Source organism: Gymnoscopelus braueri (genome assembly GCF_963280865.1).
Source record: "Gymnoscopelus braueri genome assembly, chromosome: 9".
NCBI lineage: Eukaryota > Metazoa > Chordata > Actinopteri > Myctophiformes > Myctophidae > Gymnoscopelus > Gymnoscopelus braueri.
In genome coordinates this window covers 18,395,218-18,416,373 of record NC_137610.1, presented here as the reverse complement: position 1 = coordinate 18,416,373, position 21,156 = coordinate 18,395,218, and the positions used below count along the sequence as shown (strand labels likewise).

Below are 21,156 nucleotides of genomic sequence, written 5' to 3'. Positions count from 1 at the left end.
GGTTAATACAATACAAAATGGATCAATTATGCTCCTATAGATAACAGTATTTAATTTGACAGATTTAGCATTCAGTTGAGATCAAACAAGTTCAGTATCAAGTCAAACCTGAAACAGCCTCTGTACACTTTAATTGATTGGCTAGTCAGTCAGACCTTTACAATGCCTGGAAGTTTCACAATGGCAGGGAATTTCCGGAGCATAAATGGTTTCATTTTTAGCTGTGATACATGTGCAGGTCATTTTGAGTTCTTAACAAAGCATCTCAGAAGTCCGGATTCAACAGTACTCTGACAGGTTATGGAATACATCCTGTGCTGATGGTGATTGATTTCATGACCAGGTCCTTACCAAGCCAAGCAGCTAAAAGAAAGTCACCCTTTTAGCACTCTGGTTCATGTAAGTGGGTGTAATTTGTTTAAGCTAATCTTGAAAAATAGGAAATAATAGGAAATAAACCTTGATTAGTTACACATTAACATTATGCATTTGAGTTTTAGCAGTATATATAGAATTCATTTTGGGCCTCTTTATTTGCACAGACCCTATCATTGAGGCAAAACTATATGCCACATCTTACAGAAGTAGGCTACTGTGTGATAAAATGGGTAAAATGTGTCTCCCCTTAACATCCTTTGGAGAAGCTGGGAGTGAAATTTATATGGATTAAGGCCAAAACTGAATCATATGGTCAGGAAATCCACCCATAAGAATAGCCAAGAAATCCGGCCACTGTTGTAGCTCTAATATTTATTAGAATATTTGTACTCATAGGGGTTCCCATAGCTTTTATAAGATTAGATGAATGATTAGAGAATGATTTATCAACAGTTATATACAATTCCAACAGGGTTATTTGAACTGTCAAAATTCCAGACTTTATTTTATTGGAAGCAGCCCACCAAACTGGTTGTGACTAACCATCCATAAGTGAGTCATATGAATACCAGAGCAAGAGCTTCTGTCTTGCACTCTCAGCTAAGCCATCACTGCCAAAACACACTGATTAGACATTAGCTGAGAGGACACTATTTTAGGATGCATTGTGTGATTTTAAAGCTAACTGTGCAGTCATTTATCTAATCCCCAAAGCCCTCACAGGGAGATCAGACACTGTGGATATGAGGAGAAAGGATGATGATTATGTTAAATCATGATGATGAAGATGTTGAATCACCACACAACTGACATGAACTTACTGTGGATGACCGAAGCAACACGGAATATTACAATCAGACTCACAAGGACACGATATGTGGGAGCGATTTAAAACATTGTTGTTGATGTGTTGATTAATAGATTGTTACGTATCCACATGAAATGTGTATCCTGGGAAATTGAAAGTATAGAAGTTTTGTGTTTATGTGCATGATTCTATTGTAATGTTGTGCTTGTGGTCTAAGCCAGATATGACTATCATCTAAACTTTCAGTTCATAATTAGATGTTGTTGTGATAATATGCTGTTAAGTTGCAGTCATCAGATACAGATCTAATTAACTTTTAGATTGTGTGTGTGTGTGTGTGTGTGTGTGTGTGTGTGTGTGTGTGTGTGTGTGTGTGTGTGTGTGTGTGTGTGTGTGTGTGTGTGTGTGTGTGTGTGTGTGTGTGTGTGTATTAGTGCACCCACCCATGCATTTGTGCATGTCTAAATTTCATTTCCCTTGCACCAATCTATTATAGCACACACAGGATTTAATTGACAGTAGCGAGGTCTAATGAGATTCCATCTCATCTAATTTGTCTTCCAAACACTGCTGTCTTCTTGGATGAAATATGATACTTGTGTTTCAATCGACGGCTTGTTTCCACTAAAGCCCCCGACACACCAGGCCGACGTCTCAACATTGATAAGTGTTGGACAGTGTCCATACGTAAAGCCCAGGTGAACAAAATGAAAAAGAAATCAGTACAGAGTGCTAAACAGCACCCTGCTGTGCACATAGTGATGAGGCTGACCCCACCACTCCCACTGTGCCCAAGCATTTCCTCCAACAGCCCCGAGTCAATGAGGCAGGCAGCAAGCTGAAAACTCCCTCTCTGAGGACACTGTATGACTCATGTTATTGTATTTTTGCCTCATGTTGTTGACAGCCCCCCCCTCTCTCTCTCTCTCTCTCTCTCTCTCTCTCTCTCTCTCTCTCTCTCTCTCTCTCTCTCTCTCTCTCTCTCTCTCTCTCTCTCTCTCACACACACACACACACACACACACACACACACACACACACACACACACACACACACACACACACACACACACACACACACACACACACACACACACACACACACACCATCTGGCAATATTTGAATGACTGCGTTAAAAAAGAGAGGGTAGTGCTTCATGTAAAATTTAAGTTTAAACATTTGTATTGAAATATGAAGACATGGCAAGATGGGTTGATCGTAACTCGTGGAGCACCCAGCTTTCAGGGGGGAAACAAGCCTGAAATTATTGTAGAAGCCCCCTACGCTGCAGTGACACTCACCACAAACAACACTGAAGGGATAGGGTCTGAACAGCTCTCCCTCATGCTGTCTGAAAGAACTGTTTATGGCTATACACAGTACAGTCCTCTGTGTTCATTTCACTCTGACAAATGTAACCATTTGTAAATGTATCCATTTGGTTGCATTTGCACACTCTCTGAGTTACAAATGGATACATTAACACTGAGGATTTTACTGTGTACCAAAGAACTGATGAGAGGCATGGCTGCTCTGATTCTTTCAAACAATGACAAAAAGATGAGGTGTTTAAAGTGACTCCAAATTTAGCATTTTCTTTTTTGAAGATGCTCCAGCACAAAGCTTTGATAGCAGCTACTGTAGCTTTCTTGTTATTGGCTACTTCCATCCTCAAAAGAAAGATCCCAAATGATCAGAAGCACAGAGACAAATACAGAGAGATGTTATATAAAGGGTCAAATTAGCACTCCAGAATTTACTGTAAAGTTAAACTATTAATTTACTTAATAAACACCACTTGCTTTTAACTAAATATATACCTAAAAGCAGCCCTGGCTTGCCTCTTGAGACATCAGTCTGACGTGCCAACAGCAGAGGCCTGGATAGAAACCCTGTGGGGTTATGAATCATATCTTAATCCAGCCAATTTTCTGGATTAAAGAGATCGTCTCTCCGGTGTGGTTCCTCTCTGGTACATTATCTGATTAGGTTTAGCATTAACTACTTCTGTTAGAACCTATATGACCTATTTAGTAAAAGAGATGAGTTATAGAGTGACGTGAGAACAGGACCCATCCGTATTCATGAATTATTTACAAAGAGAAACCGTAGTAATGTTGTTTGGGAGAACACATAACTTCTAGCGTACACTACATGACCCTATGATAGGATACAGTAGTCATGTACTCTCTGGTACAGTATTCAGTGTGTACACACACACACGCACGCACGCACGCACACACGCGCACACGCGCGCACACACACACACACACACACACACACACACACACACACACACACACACACACACACACACACACACACACACACACACACACACACACACACACACACTTTCTGTTGAGAGTGGCAGTAAAAAGGGGTTGTGGGCATGTCATTCTTCGTAGATTTAGATGGAGTATGTCTTGACTTGTTAAATATTGAATGAGACTTCACTCCAGCCACTTGGAAAAACTATAAGGTGCCATGAAAAAGTAATGACAACAAAAAGATTTGTCTTTTTTGGTTGAGCTTGGATTTATGTCATTTTGAAAATTATGTAATAGTGAGTGAATTTAAAGCTGATATCCTATATAGGAGGATTATGTAGGTAGATTTACCTATGTAGGTGCAAAACATCACAGACACATAGGTCTTTTAGTCTTTAGAATGACGTTTCACATGCGTGTAGCCTATCTTAAAGTAGCCTATAATGCACATATTGGCTACTATGACTATGTAACACTTGGTCAGCATTCAGAAGACAGACTAAAACAAAACAAAACCTAAAATATACTTCATTTTCTCTGCCAGGCCAAAAGTGTTTTGCACCCTGTCCGTCCCTCCGTCCATCCGTTAGCGTGTGTGTGTGTGTGTGTGTGTGTGTGTGTGTGTGTGTGTGTGTGTGTGTGTGTGTGTGTGTGTGTGTGTGTGTGTGTGTGTGTGTGTGTGTGCGTGCGTGTGCGTGTGTGTGACCAGCTAATCTCCGGCACTGTTGGGCCGTTCGCAGCAAAACTGTGCACACTCTCTGGATGCCAGAGCAGAACCTCTGCTCCAAATTACATCCTGATTGGCTAAGATTGGCTTCCAAAGTTTTCAAGAGTGTTCCGTTTTGAACAAAATGCCTCAAGTCATGAACGCAGCATGCGATTTCTGTGAAATTTTGCACACAAATTCCTACTAGGCCGAGAAGAAATGCCACTTGAAAATGTTTAAATCAGCCTCATGGTGGCGCTATAACAGGCCGATTCGTGTTTTTTACCTATAACTGCACCAATCTGTGTAAAACTTTGTATGCGCACTCCTAGAGGCCAAGGAAAAACCTTTGCCCTGCATTTTTCACATCTGTCTTTTATAACGCCACCAGGAGACTGACTTATGTAAAACAAATGTTTTCTTCAGATTGTATCCAAATTTCACACAAATCGGTACACATGATCTCTATTGTTATGTCATGTGATCAAGATGGATTTGTTAGATTTTTCATATTCCATCCTGATTGGCTAAGATAAGATTGACATCTTAAGTTTGCAGTAGTGGCCCGTTTTTTAACAAAATGCCACAAATCATGAACACAGCATCTGACTGCAATGAAACTTTGCACGCACATTCGCACTACGCTGAGAAACAAAAAATGACACCCTTTAATATTGGCCCTAATATAGCGCCACCAGGAGGCCAATTTTTGCAAAACTTTTTTTTTATATCCTAAAAATTTTGCCCAAACATGACGCAAATCGGTACACATTATCTTTTTAGTCAAGTGATCAAGACGGAATCCGGATCCATCTGAATTTTCATATTCCATCCTGATTGGCGAATTCCCCACATTGCTGGCCCACAATAACCTACCTGACCTGGCGGAGACCTGTGCTCCGAGGAGCACTTTATCTAGTTCTAAATATGTCTTACTACGTTCGTTACATTTAAGTGCATTTACAAAGAAAGCACAAGTTGTGATCACTTTAAGATAAAAAATGCGCCCCTGGCAATACTAGTGGGAGCAATGCAAAGCACTCCTGTTTTTATGTCCCCTCCTCCTCTCTCCATCCTTTCCTCCGAACCCGAACCATTCATCTCTCCCCTCCTTCAGACTTCACATCCGGGTCATTCGCTAGTATCTGTCTCTTGCGTCTGTGTGTGACAGTGTACATTTTCTCTACCGTGCTGTGCTGCAGCCCCCTTCCCCGATCGCGCTGCTTTCCGAACGGATACCATGTCTACCGTGCGGCGGTGATGGAGGAGCTACCGTCGCTTTGAGCTGCTGGTGGCGGCGAGGAGGACCCGAGTGTCTCGAAAGGCAGGATCATGAGACAGACGATAGGCTACTGAATGGCCAGCCTGCGGTGATCACTCGCCCGACGATGTCTAAGAGCCTAAAAAAGAAGAACCACTGGACCAACAAAGTCCACGAAGCAGTCGTGAGCAGGGGCAAAGAAGGCGAGCTGGGGTTCGAGCTCAAGGGGGGCGCGGAGAACGGGCAGTTCCCCCACTTCGGGGAGGTGAAACAGGGGGGTAAAGGGGCCATCCAGAGCGGCAAGCTGTCCCAGGATGAGCTGCTGTTGGAAGTCAACGACATGCCAGTGGCCGGACTCACCACCCGAGACGTGCTGGCCGTGATCAAGCATTGTAAAGACCCGGTCCGCTTCAAATGTGTCAAACAAGGTGAGTTGACTACACAGCACTACCAAGCGGAGGAGGAGGGGAGTAATGTGTTTGTTTGTATGCCGTCCAGCTGTGTTGTTGGTGCACAAATGTGATTTGCATAGAGAGAAGTCACACAGTTTGCACTATTTAAAGGGAGAAATAGTATCGACATCATGCTATATGTTATGTTTATATACTGAACAACAGAGCCTTTGGTGACATCTATTTATTAATTGTTCGTGGGTGAAATCCGATCACGCGGGCAAATGATTTGTGGAACTGGGAAAAAACGACGCGCGCAGCGTGAAAACGATCGAGTGAGTCCATAAGGTTAGAAATCATATCACCGTCTGTTTATCACAATGTAGCTGGTTGTGTCTGTGCCACTACGGTCCGCCCGCCCCGAGGGGGTGTGTCCGTTAGGCGAGGTGCCATGGCCTGCGGTTTTTCCGTGATTTCGGTCAGGGGACATGGATTATTTCATTAATTACTCCTGAGGCTGTTTTCTTCCCCCTCTGTAGTCTGGGCAACTGAACGGCTCAGCCTAGCCTAGCCAGCAGGCAGGCCAACTCTGTCTCTTACTATATCAGACAGGGGCGGGGGGGGGTTAATATGAGTTGGATCAGTTGTAGTTGTTATTATACCATGGTAGAATGTAATTAGCTTTAGCACTTAAGTCTTAAGTTGTGATGACTCAACTCAGTAAAACATCAATTCATGTCGACCACACACACACACACACACACACACACACACACACACACACACACACACACACACACACACACACACACACACACACTTAACAATGTTGTTATTACTGTACTTCCACAAAGATGATGCATGTGGGAGTTAGCCATGTTGTTCAAGTTACAGGATTTATTTATTTACGATTTTGTACATGTTTTACCTCAAACACCCCCTGGTTGGGAAACACTGTAATAGTGGAGAGCAGCACAGTTGACTGAGTGACCTGCTTCTGTCACCAATTATAAATGCAGACAGTAGGACAGGGACACTGGGTGGAAAAATAGTGGTTGAGATACTAGTGCTATTCACAATGTCTGACGCTGATTTCTTGTGTGTTTAAGCCATAATAACTCTGAATGCTTATTTCTGCATAATGTAATTGATTATATAATGATTACTTGCCTCAAGTTGCCTATATATGCTACACCAAATCATACATAATATATGATAGTCCAAAATATTCAATACAATTTTCTCTTCAACTTTGGTGCATTTATATATTTTCAAACATTCATGATACATTCTATAAAGCATAAACATATTATGCTGTTTCTCTGACACAAAGTGGAAGACTAAAGCTATTTTTTGTTATTGTTTCCCGAGCTGACTGATCATTTCGCTCAGAGAGAATTGTCTTTGCACTCTTGGTTTGACCACAACAGTGTTTGGTTTGGCTGCTGGTGGGGTGGATACACCGTGAATGTATTAGTATGGCCTTGTGATGACATACGGGTTAAATGCTAATGTGGATGTAGCTTAGATGTTGACTGACCCTCTCTCCTCTTTGACACTCCCTCCCTCCCTCCCTCCATCCCTCCCTGCCTTCCTCTCTATCTCTCTATCTCTCTCTCTCTCACACACACACGCGCACACACACACACACACACACACACACACACACACACACACACACACACACACACACACACACACACACACACACACACACACACACACACACACACACACACACACACACACACACACACACACACACACACACACACAATTCACTCCTATCCATTTAAACATGAGGCTAGCTATGTATCATGAGGGTTTGGGCTTGTGGCCTTTACAAAGAGCATCCTTTATTCCTTTTAACTGAACGGCCCTCTTGAGCACACTTCTGTTGTCCCTTTTCTCTTTTCACTCTACCTCCCCCTCCCTCTTTCTCTCTCTCTCTTCGTCTTGCCTTTTCACACTCACTGTCTCTTTCTCTCACTCACTGTCACTCTCTCGCTGTAATATTGTTATTCCACTTCCGCAGAGTGGAGAGTGGAGCATATTTATGGCTTGTGTGCTTGCAGACAGCTTGCAGACACACGGCCCCACTGAGGAATCATCTAGAAGGAGTCCAGTCACTCAGCTAGCAGGCTACAGAGAGGCAAATAGGAGCTGGACGGTCCGTTTGGGCACATAACATGTCCACCTACACAATTACAGTCACAGACAGAGAGATGGAAATATAAAGTGGTATGGAGAGGGAGTCTGTAATGGGCTATGCTCAGTCAGGTAGAAGCCCCTGTCTCTCCCTCCCTAAAGGGTGTATGACTCTGATGATGAGGAGCTAGGACTGTCAGGGTGGTATTCCGATACTGTGCTGTCAGCCGTACCTCTGGAACAGGGTCACCATCCCTCTCTGCCCTGACCTCCAGCTAATGACATGGGAGACCTTCATACACTCACCCTGTCCTGATCACTGGCTCCGGGACACATTCCCTTTCTCACACACAGGGCATATACACCTGCACGCCCAATGATTGAAAGTCATAAAAGAAGTAGACAGGAAAATTTAGTGAAAGGTCTGGTGGTGCAGATATGCTGTATGCACACATACAGCTAGCCAATGGAATATAATGGTTTATTTACAGCACCACCGACCCAGGTTTAATAATGTTTCTAGTATGGACTGTTGCCAAAAGACAAGTGTGGCTTGAATGTAGTCATTGTAGTGCATCGCAAGTGGACTGTTGTTCGGTTTCTGTGCCTCGGTCTGTTCATTGTGTTGTGTGTTTCTTTTCAACTAAATAAACTAAATAAACTATGTAATGAAAACATTGCAAAACAAACACCTTCAGGAAAAGGCTTCCACTCACTGTTAGTATCTGCATGATTTATAGATGGACTGATTCTTCTCAATAGCAACATAACATTTATATTTTACTCTTACAATATTGGTTTGCAATAATTGTAATAGTTATTTCAACTACATACCAATAAAAAAACTGTATTACTCTCTTTGAGACTATATCCTAAAGACAGGATATAAAAAAATATATATATATTTGTACTGTGCATTTCTTTGTAATTATTTGATAAAGATCTCTTGATTGGGTTCAGTTCCTCGTCCCACCAGTATATTAACAGCAAGCAGGCGTGAAGTGACAAGGCTGCTTGGATCATTGAGGGAGATATATAAAGTGTTATGAAGATCACAGCGCCAAGAGGTGTTAGCACAGTGTGCAAGAGAAAGAGTGTGAATATGCATGAATTGGTGTGTGCGTGCATGCACAATCGAAAACAATCACACAATACACACTGGGGCAGAGGGGAATCTTCGAGGTTGTGAATCGTTGTTATCTTCATCATCAATATCATTTGTTCTTCTGACATCCTAATAGAGCCAGAAACTTGTGTCCCAAATTATTTATGAAGGAATACAGCTGTGACTTCCTAGAGCTTTTTTTTGTCATGATACAGTATGCCATTGTTTTACTAATTCAAATGCAATGAACAATATCCTACTATAAAATGAACAAAACTATCAGGCCATCTGTCCTCCATTTTTGTCCTCAGTGGGTTGACCTATCAATCTGAACTTGCACATGGGCACTGATATTGGCATATGCAGGTAGTGGAGTCAGTCTGGAATGGATGGATGCAATGCCCTGGTTCTATGGGATCTGTAGCCGCGGTCCCATAGCCCAGACGGATGGGAATGTGGGAATGGACTTGTAGCTAATGAATGTACTGTACATTTTAAGGGAACCATTCATTGGCTGTAGCCAATAAATGAAAAATACCACACTTCATTTCAGTTGATCCTATATCAAAATTGCCTTGTGTGTTGAAGTTGATTCAACGTTGGGACATTGCAAAAACATGTCATCCCCCACACACTGCTGCTTTTGTTTTCTGACACTTTCAATTACATTTCTCATTCAAGCAGGGGTCTTCAATGTTTTAAAGGCCAAGGACACCTAAGAGAGAGATGAAGTGTAAAACTGTGTTGCAGATTAAACTTTTTTTTTATAGATAGCTTGACAGCTAGTTTGACAGCAGTATCAGCAGTGTTTAGTAAATTAGTGTTTTGTTGTTTGTTTGTTTACACATGATCTATTTTGGGTTTATGTTAAAGTTTATTTTCAGACATTTAAAGGAGGAGTTCACCCAAAAAAATTACTTATTTTCTATCAATTGCACACGCCATGAAGCCTTGAATTCATGGATTATTTTTTGTTTTTGTGGCATTCCTAAGCCAAGAATTTGATGATCGGGTGTATATCCGGTAGGAGACACAATAATCTACTTTGTGTCTCCTACCGGATACATTAACCGGTAGGAGACGGGAATCAAATTATTAGCTTAGCAATGCGACAAAAACAAAAAAGAATCCATGGATTCAAGGCTTCATGGGGTGTGTAATTGATAGAAAATAAGTAATTTTTTGGGTGAACTACTCCTTTAACCACTTAAACCCTCAAACTCAATACTTAGAAAACTTGACCTTTGGCTCTGTACTTGTTCTGCTCTTTTTTCCCTCTACACCAAAGTTAATTGCCAAAAATAGCAGATCTACAAGCTCACAATGCGTTGCAGTGCGAAGCGTTGTAGATCTTCTATTTTCTGCAATGTTCAAGTGGTTTGTGTAAAAAAAAGAAAATGTGGTGGCCCCCCTGTTGCAACTCCGAGGACCCCTAGGGATCCCGGACCCCCTGTTGAAGACCCATACTTTAGGGTGTTGTGAAGGAGGAGAAGACGAAGAATTCGTTCATAATTATAAATTGTTTACTTGCAAGTCACGTTTCACTCATGTTTGATGGCTGTTGGTAATAAAGCACCTATTAGAGGATTTATGAACAATGCTAATGGACCAGCGGTTGGTTGGTTTCTGTGGCATGCTAGAATATAAGGCTCTCCATGGATTGCATAATGACAACAAATAAATATATACCCAGCTTGAAGTCACAATGCACATCAGAAGATATACATTCAGCACATGGTGGACAGCTGGCTCTTCTGACTGTGTAGCACTTTACCTCTATAGGTAGGCCAGGCCAATTAGCTCTCTATTTACTAATACAACTTTAAATAGGGTCTCGGCAGAAAGTGATTACTGCTTTAGTAAAATATGAATTCTCCCCATATACTGTAACTTTCCATCAGATTTGTGAAAATCTAATATAAAGTCTCTCTTTAGGGGGGTCTGCTTTAGGGGGGAATCCAGATGAGCAGAAAGTTCAGAAGCATATTGTACATTTAGGGCCATTCAAAAGCCGGCCACTCCATACATATTAAAGACTTTGCCTTGCGGCATCATATGATAGGTCATCCATGTGCAGCTTTAGCCCCATTACTGCTAGTATATAAACCTTTCCCCCCTGCAACGAATAAGGGGCGTTGTGCAGAATCCTCTTTGACGTCTGTTCCACTACGGAGGGGAGTACTGGGAGAGGAGGGAACCTTCATCTCATCTCTTGTCGCTTTGTTGATGACAGGCTTGAAGAATTAGCACATAACATTCTCTCTGTGCTTCTGGTATTAATAACTGTGTAAGAGATGAGTTCCGTCAGAGACGGAGCCGTAGCTGATTTTTATTTAGGCTACAAGCTGCTGAAGCCACGCTCTGAGGATCAAACTTGAGCTTAGCCAGCCAATGGCCAAATATCTAGGTCCAGTTAAGTGAATTAGGTCAGTATACCTAATTCTGTTCACCACGGACACTGTGCTTCTGAGAGTATCTTGGATTGGGGCTATGGCGTGACTACAGTTTATTTATATGCCAGATTGTGAAATATAGTGATGGTGTTGTGTGTTGAGCCTGTGCATTTATGAATATGATTGCGTCTTGTGTTTGATATGAATGTATGCAAATTAGAAAGTGACTGTATGTGTCAGATAAATTATTGGTTTACTAGTCACTTAAAATAGTAACTTTATTTTTCAAAGTGTTTTCATAATGTCAGTCAATCATTGTGCAATATATGATACACAAGTGGAATTATGATAAGAACAAGCTAGCTGTTATTCTCCCCTGTGACACCTTCCCCTGGCTCACCATCCCTTATCTATCAAAAACATTCATATGCACCCAACACCCCAAATTAGCTACAGTACTACCAGCTGGTTCTCGTTATGTCAAGTGAAGAAGTACAGTAGGCAGTTTAATAAATAGTTCATTACAGTTTGTACATAGTGTATATGTATTTGTGTGTGTGTGTGTGTGTGTGTGTGTGTGTGTGTGTGTGTGTGTGTGTGTGTGTGTGTGTGTGTGTGCGTGCGCGTGTGCGCGTGTGCGCGTGCGCGTGCGCGTGCGCGTGCGTGTGTGTGTGTGTGTGTGTGTGTATATATCGTATATATACACATCGTGGTAATGTGTAGTTAAATTTTGGCATCTTGCGTTGAAAAAGCCGTAGACAGTAGAGGGAACAATGGGTATGGGAGGGCGGGTGAGCAGATTTTAAAGAGTGAGGATTATACTGGTCGGTAGTTGAAAGTGTCAATGAAACCTTCATATTGCACATATTACGTTTTGACCTTGAACTATCATAAATATTGCACAATACTACTCTTATAATAATGATGACTTTCATACCTTCCTAACATTTCACCCGGCTATACACAGTATATGATGTATTTATTTGTATAAGCAAAAAACAAGCCAAAAAACATAAAAGCTGTGCTGTTGAAGGCATTGTTGCATTTATCGCATTGTCTAGCCTACAATGCTGTGTTTCTAATATGCAATTAGCCTACTTAGATAAGTCTTGCTGAGTTTAAATACTTATGCCCCATGGAATGATTAATAGATAAGAAAGACATTCTTACATAGATTCAGAATACCTTGCTGGAGAGGACCCGCTAAAAGTGGTTGCTGTGGGGGATACCGCCACATCAGTGGGCTAAGTGGAAATGATGTGCGGGTGGTGGTGACAGACTAGCAGTTGAATATATATGATAATAAATTGCTTTTGTAGTTGGAAGAAGTCATCTCAAGATAAGATTATATATCGTTGCTATCGGGCAGAAATCTCCTATCTCCATATTCAAACTGTTTGTGTTTTTTCGTAAATTAATGCGTACTTGATCATCCTACAGCGTCAAAAACATAAAAAGTAGCAGATCCACAAGCTCGAAACGCGGCACGAATCGACGCGTTTTGAGCTTATAGATCTGCTACTTTAGCTATTTTTGAATTTGAAGTTTTCCACCCGACACATGTGTGGCTATATTTTCATGATTTAATATCTAAAATCGTCTGTATTTTTGATAAACAGTTTTTGTAGAAGTAATCTGAAGATAAAAGTGATATGGCGTTATCTTTATTATTCCATCTAGGAGAGTCCGATTTTCTTTACAGTATTAAAAATCATACCTTCAGGATTTCTATACCCTGATATACCATAATAACCTGATACCACCCAAGCGGTGACCTGTAACATGAGGAAGTGATTGAATTGTAGATTTAGATGGGGGAGCATTTAGTTATCCACAAAGGTGCTGTTGTCATTTTTTTCCTCCATTGCATTTATCTATTCACGCCTAGACTACTGTAATTCCCTCTATTCCTGCCTCTCCAAAAAATCGATTCACTGCTTCAGAATGCTTCAGAATGCAGCTGTGCTGTTTTTAACTGGCTCCAGAAAGTTTGATCACATAACACCCATTCTAGCTTCCTTGCATTGGTTGCCCATTTCTTTTAGAATTGATTAAAAACATTTACTCATCACCTGCAAGGCCAGATTTGGTCTCGCACCTTCCTACATTTCGGATTTATTCGACCCTTATGCGCCACCCTGCAGACTCAGATCTTCGGACAAAGCACTGCTGAAGGTTCCAAAGGGCCACTTGAAAACAAAAGGTGAACGTGCCTTTGCTTTTAGAGCCCCGACACTTTGGAGTGCCTTGCCGGAGGAGATAAGGCTTGCTGAATCTCTGCCCTGTTTTAAATCCCTTCTGAAAACTCACCTTTTATAAAGCTACTTTCAACCCCCAGCACTCCGAATTTTAATTTTAATTTCAATGTGTGCCATTATTTCTTGTTATTGTGATGTATTATTTTTTATCTCTGTGTTGTGGATTCTTCTTTGTATTGTGGATTCTTCTGTCAAGCACTTTGTGACTCTGTTCTTAAAAAGTGCTATATAAATAAAGTTTATTATTATTATTTTCAGAAGTCAGGAATGAGTCAGGATCCCAAAGCTGTTCTCCTCAGGATAACAACACCAACCTTTTAGTGATAGATCACTATGGCAATGTGACTATATAATTTGAGGTTGTGTTAGGGAACAGCAATATTTCACATGACAATGTCAAGGATGCTGCTATTGTAATACAATACATCTGCCTGTGATAAAAAAAACGTGTGTGTGTGTGTGTGTGTGTGTGTGTGTGTGTGTGTGTGTGTGTGTGTGTGTGTGTGTGTGTGTGTGTGTGTGTGTGTGTGTGTGTGTGTGTGTGTGTGTGTGTGTGTGTGTGTGTGTGTGTGTGTGTGTGTAGTGTGTGTGTGTGTGTGTGTGTGTGTGTGTGTGTGTGTGAGAGAGTGACAAAGACAGGAAAGTGTGTAAGTGTATGCATTCATGTGTGTGGTCATTGTGGAAAGTGTCAATGAATGTGTGTGTGGTCTCCTACTGTCTCTCTCGATGGGCACGTTTGTGTGAGTCTGCAATGTGCCTAAATGCGTCTAAGTAGGTGCTTGTTATTGCTCCTAGAAGGCTGTCTAAAGCAATTAACACGCAATTAACAAAGATTAACATCTTTCGGTGCATGTGGGTATATCTTCACACAGTGAATTCCAGACTACGGTATGCCAGTCCTCCTGTCCCTGTGTCCTCACCTGGGTCTGGTTCAGACTGCAGGTGGGAGGGCAGACAGTGTGACTGTCACAGAGGAGACTTATCATTAGCCATCTTTCACCTTCCCTGGCTGGAAGGAGCCAGGACACGTGGCTCATCATGGTATCTGTAGAAAGTCTAACTGAATGTCATTGGGGTGTGTGTGTGTGTGTGTGTGTGTGTGTGTGTGTGTGTGTGTGTGTGTGTGTGTGTGTGTGTGTGTGTCTCAGGGGGATGGAATAAAGCACACATTTGCATATACTTGCATGCGCACACACACTGAGGATTTTACTCGGTGTGTGCATGCGTTCACAGACATTTCCTCCAATCTATAAGACATAGATAACGGGCTTAGCTGTCCTTCTTGTGAACAGAGAAGCAGGTCTGCACTGAAACAAAGGAGCCTCAACCTCCCGCCCACCCAGCAGCCCATCATCCCTGTGTCATAGGTGCTTATTCACACACGCATGACACGCAACTCAATAGGCAGCCGATGGGTTCCTTTCACTGACGTACCGTTAGATTAGCCAGGAGTGCTAATCTGATGCTGCTGGTTTCTCCGTGGGCATGAGATCTAAAAGAGAAGGATTATAAAAGCTACACACAGTAAAATCATTCTAATTTATCCATTTGTACCCTTAGCAATAACCAAATGGACCCGTACGGATGCATTTGTACACTCTCAGAGTGAAATGATCACTCAGGATTTTACAGTGTAACTAGGGTAGTGAAAGGGACCTGGTGAATGGCTGCCGGCAATGAAAGGCTCAGCAGCGTCAATCCTGATACGATATCTTTTGTCCTCACCCACTTGGTGTTTGGATACAGCTGTTGGACGCAGTATCACCTTCAATGAAGCAAAGTTTGAGGAGTAATGCAAAACAGTAGGATTTGATTTGATTGTCAGACTATTATTATGAATGGTTTTGGGGAAATTTGCGACGCAGAGGGAGTCGTTTTTCATAGCGACACCACGCGGCAAGCTGGTCAAATGGAGGGAAATCTCATGGGCTTTATTCAAGTGCTCGATTTGCATTCCTGATCAATGACTCTGGTGTAGTTTATGCTTCCCACCAATAGAGGACACCAGGAGTCTAGTCACAGCAAAGCGACTGACTAGATGGCCTTGAGTGACTTCCTTCCCTCCCCCCCACCACTACAGTTCTGTAGGTGTAGGGCAGCTGATTGGTTTTGCAAAGTTGGGAAGAGATATTTTTTGAGTGTTATAATTGGGTGTTTGACCTTCCAAAGCAGTGGTTCCCAAACTACGTGCCTTGGGATTTTGTGACAACCCACACACATTATTACTATAATATTCAATTCAAATTAATTCTTTATTGGCATGAATTGCTACAATATACAACTATACAAAAAGCCATGAATTATCTTTTAATTTACTATATCAGTACTCACTTCCCAATACACAGGCACATTTTATATCCTAAAATATTTTTACTTTCAATCTGGTGTCCCTATTTTGGGCATTATAGGTGAAAAGTTTAATTTTGTCTTTACATTTTCCTTTAACACATTTTCTAAAATGAGCAAAACATAGCTCACAAGGTATCCACGTTTGTGACACATTGTGAGTTTGTAGATCGGCGATTTTCACTATGAATACAGGTGTGCCTTGAGATTTTGACTTGGCCGCTGGTGTGCCTTGGGCACAAAAAGTTTGAAAGCCACTCCTATAGAGTGATGACAGTTTATCTTATTTTCAAGCAGCTATTTCTGTCCCTGGTGCTGAAAATGCTCCTCTGGAGCAATTAGGATGTTACAAAGTGTCCTTAGAACTCAATCTGAACTTTTGTTCTGAAATCTGATCATGGCAGTTGTTCCCCTCAAGCACCTCGGCAATCTCTAGAAGGACTGGGGCTGTGGATTGCACTTGCTCCCCTGGTGGTATTGGCTTCCAGAAAAAGTGTAATCTTATTTGGGGAGAAATTCCATGATTCTTTGTAACTTCAGCACCATCTCAGTGTACCGTGATTGCTACCATGCCGTTATTCATTCATTGCAGACCTAATTCAGATATTGAGCAATCTACTACTGTAACTACACAGTAAAACCCTGATTGATCATCATTTTACTCTGAGAATTAACCAATTAAACCCTATATACTTACAGGGTTTACTCAATCAATACTCAAATAGCGGAAATAGGCAGCATATCTACATTGCGACACATTTGTGAGCTTGTATATCTGCTATTTTGCACCTATTTTCACTGTACTATACACTCTGTTTTCGCCCGAGTGTATGAATGAATAAATATTAGATTTTCCGTGTCCGGACGACGGACAATTTCTTGACCCATCCCACATGGGATTATCAGACACATCAATTAAAACAATAACACAAAAACATAAACATTACAGTGTATAACCAGCCAGCAATAATACAGCCTGATTTGAAGTACCTTGGTCATACAGTACATACATTCATATCGACCTGCACATCCAATATATAATGTTTTAAAAAATAAATAAATAAATTAGCAGTGTATGTGCCTGTTTATTCGCCTTTTATGGACATGCCCAGAATAGGGATGCAAGGATGCATGTGATTAAAGTAATGCTCATGGTTTCAGCACTGTACTGTACTCATCAGAGATCTGTGTAAAGGTAATGATATGAAGGCAAATTTTTGACAAAAGATATAATGAGCGACTTGCAATGAGCAAAGAGGGCAAGGACAAATTGGAATCCATGGTGTTATTTCACAAGTGTGACAGATGAATTTATCGGTTGAAGTGAAAATAGATGAAATAACAAACTGCTGCTATCACTGCCACCATTTTTAATCAAAAGAAAAAAACAAAACATATTTTTCATAATATGTGTATTAGGCTTATTGTACTGTATATTGGTCTGTGGGTTAACAACTGGTACCCAACATGTGGCTGGCTTGCTAGATTAAATAAATAATATATAAAATAAGTTATTATTTCCTAGTTATAGGCCTATACTGTGTACTTGTATTAAATATGTGTATTGTAATCCCACAAGACTGCTGAGGATTAGTCACCTGACCAATTTTCTTGTGTCCGATTCAAAAAGCATTCAAAAGCTCAGTAATATGAAAGTCTCTCAAAGGGTATGGATGCTGTAGCCCTGTACGTCAACTAAAAAAAAAGAAAGAACAGCCAGCACACCTCATGCAACAACCTCAATCTAATTTATCGCAGCGGCCATCATCAGCACTCAAATGAAAACCAGCCATCCATGATGAATATAAATCATGTCCAGCCAAGATTGCTCTCTGATTGTGATGGACAAGAGATGACTAACCTGCTGCCTTTACCAAGTGAAACTGGCTGCAGGCCATGGAGACAAAACTGACGTCTTGCTCTGCTTGAATAATTAAGATACAATCGATGGCACGTTCCTGTTGACTTTATCCCACTGTGTGCAGAATATTCCCTGCCATGTAATTAATCCCAGCACAGCGTGAGGGGCAATGGAATGGGGCAATCAGTTCAGAACAGTCCAGCCCAGACCAGTTCGGTTCACTTTGGTCGGGTTTAACGCTGAGTGAACAGCCCCTTAATCACCTCAGACAGACTATATTAGGCTATCAGACCACAGCAGCCAAACGGAGCTTTGGAACAGTCATTACAGTGATCAGAGGGTGGTCCCCTCTCGGCCGTAACCTCGACCGTTTATTAATTTTCAATATTAAGCAGAAATGAACCCTGCCGGTGTTAACCCTCCACGTTATCCCCTGTAGACGGGCCCTGCCCTTGTCTACACACACCCTCTCTCTATGACTCTCTGCGTCTCTTTATCACTCTGCCTCGCTCTCACTCTGTCTCTCTCACTCTCTGCCTCTTTCTCTCTCACTCTGTCTCTCTCACTTTCTGCCTCTTTCTCTCACTATCTGCCTCTCTCTCACAAAAAATTCAATTAAATTTTTTCAATTCATTGGAGCTTTATTGGCATGAGAAAACATACGTTTACATTGCCAAAGCAAAAGTGGAACAAAACAATCAAAACAAAAACAATGTATGTATAATTAAATATAAAATATAAATGGGAATAAATAAAAGTGTAAACAGAGCTGTGTTACATTGCAACATAGAGCGAAGAGTTGCAATGTACATATACTGTAGAAAAGGTTAGCTGGTATAAACTTTTGAAAGTTGACAGCAGTATTTCAATGTTTTGCATTCACTTGGTATAAAATCTTTGCGACAAATAGCAGCAGTTTATTCAAATGTAATTAAAGGTATTGCTCTGTTCATATGTACAGTATTTCTATGTATACTCCTTCTCTCTCACTCTCTGCCTCTATCTCTTACTGTCAGCCTCTAACACTCCGCCTCTTTCTCTCACCCTGTGCGCCTTCTCTCTCTCTCTCTCTCTCTCTCTCTCTCTCTCTCTCTCTCTCTCTCTCTCTCTCTCTCTCTCTCTCTCTCTCTCTCTCTCTCTCTCTCTCTCTCTCTTTCCAGCCTCCCTCTGCCTCCCTCTCACTCTCAGCTTCTCTCACTCTCTCTTTCTCTATCTCTCACTTTCTGCCTCTCCCTCTTTCCAGTTCTTCGTTCCTCTATATCTGTGTGAGAGTCTCCTCTTTTCGCACACATACAGACAAGCACACACACTTGTCTTCTCGCCAAAGTTTGATACCGTTTCTAGCTTTGCTGCCAGTCTGTCGCTCTGCTTCTTTGCCTGGATCATTAAGACTCATCCGACTCATTCGTCCTGACAGAGAGAAAGTGCAGGAACTTGGAGAGCTTAAGCTTAATTCATACAGTACTTTGTTGCACAACGGCGGCACTCGGTGAAAATCTGCTATTTTTGTATGACGAAGTATAAATTAGGCTTTAGTCACAACTGAAAACCAACTACACACACACACGCACACGCACACGCACACGCACACGCACACGCACACGCACACACTCACTGCCACCAATCAACCATCAACATTTATCTCATCAACACAGAGATGAGATGTGATTGCAGGAAGCAGAAGTCATATGCCTTGCGTGCTCCTGAAAGACCTTAAGGAGGCATATTAGGGCTGGCGATGCCGCCAGATGCTTCTCCTCACATCTTGATGCCTCATTTGTAGCGTCTGGCCTTGTTCCTCTCGGCGGAGCATGTAAAACGTGTGCGTTTGGCCTTGATTACCACACTACAAAGAGAGATGTGAGGAATCAGGAGGAAACATCATCATTAAGACCAGTCTGAGGAGAGGAGAGATCAATATGAAGACCTTTAGGAGAGAGGATCCGTCATTTACTAATAATAATGGGCAGCGGTGCCTGCTGTAATAATACCATTAGGTCTACGAAACAGATACTTCATCTGCTGCACTGCCTAATGCTCTGCAAAACTGTACAACTCCCACAGGCAGTAGAATTTGGGACATAAAGAAATCATCGATGCACATGCGGCACACACAGACACACACACACACACACACACACACACACACACACACACACACACACACACACACACACACACACACACACACACACACACACACACCTACACTTCTGAGGCCAACTTAAACTGCCTGTGTCTAATTGAAACTATAAAACAAGAGAAACAAGACCAGGTCAATTCAGGGCAAAGTCTTAAACGAACCACTGGAGAGAGACAGAGTAGGAAATTAATATGTTCAAGGGGAGATTGAGAGTGTGTGTGTGTGTGTGTGTGTGTGTGTGTGTGTGTGTGTGTGTGTGTGTGTGTGTGTGTGTGTGTGTGTGTGTGTGTGTGTGTGTGTGTGTGTGTGTGTGTGTGTGTGTGTGTGTGTGTGTGTGTGTGTGTGTGTGTGTGTGTGTGTGTGTGTGTGTGTGTGTGCTGGGTGCTAGGAGTGAGCGGGGAAAAAAGAAACTGTGAAAGAAAGACAGGTAATTAACAGGGCAAAATCTTCAAGGGAGGAGAAGAAAAAAGAATAAACAATGGTGATTGTTGAATTTAGAAAGGGGGAGGGGTGGAGAGCAGTATGTTGTTTTGTTACTGCCAAGAAATACACCTGGGTAGTGTTGCAGGAGTTAATCAAACTAATCAATATAATTGATTGCAATTATTATTTTCTGAATACAGTAGCAAAAATAGCCGATCTGTGACGTTCACAACGTGTCGCGATGTAATGTGCTGAGCTGGTAGCGATGTAATGTGATCAGCTATTTAAGCTATTTTTGTGTGACACCGTTGCATGACAAGTATAATATATCATTAACCTATATATATATATATATATATATATATATATATATATATATATATATATATATATATATATATATATATATATATATACATATATATATATATATATATATGTATATGTATAAAAAAATCATCAATAGCAATAATTGCTAAGAAAATACTAGTTGTAGCCTTAAAATGATTGTTGAATTTAGAAAGAGGGTAGAGAGAAGAGAAACGGTATGTTGTTTTGTTGCTGCCAATAAATGCACTTGTCTTGGGTGAGGCAGCTAGAGAATCCTGTGTGTATGTGCATGTGAGAAGCGTGTATTGGACAATGCATGCTACAGTAAATCGA

At 41.5% G+C, this 21,156-nt stretch overlaps 1 protein-coding gene across 2 annotated transcripts in view; it reads left to right on the top strand.

Moving 5' to 3' along the window:
* Window positions 1-5,368: 5,368 nt before the first annotated feature.
* LOC308091468 (membrane-associated guanylate kinase, WW and PDZ domain-containing protein 2-like) overlaps window positions 5,369-21,156 on the top strand; it is a 99,186-nt gene continuing 83,398 nt past the window's right edge. For both annotated transcript variants that reach the window (XM_080437093.1, XM_080437092.1), the window contains exon 1: window positions 5,369-5,852. In XM_080437093.1, the coding sequence (XP_080293219.1) occupies window positions 5,552-5,852 (301 nt within the window). In that variant the 5' untranslated portion in view covers window positions 5,369-5,551. The remainder of the gene's footprint in view (window positions 5,853-21,156) is intronic.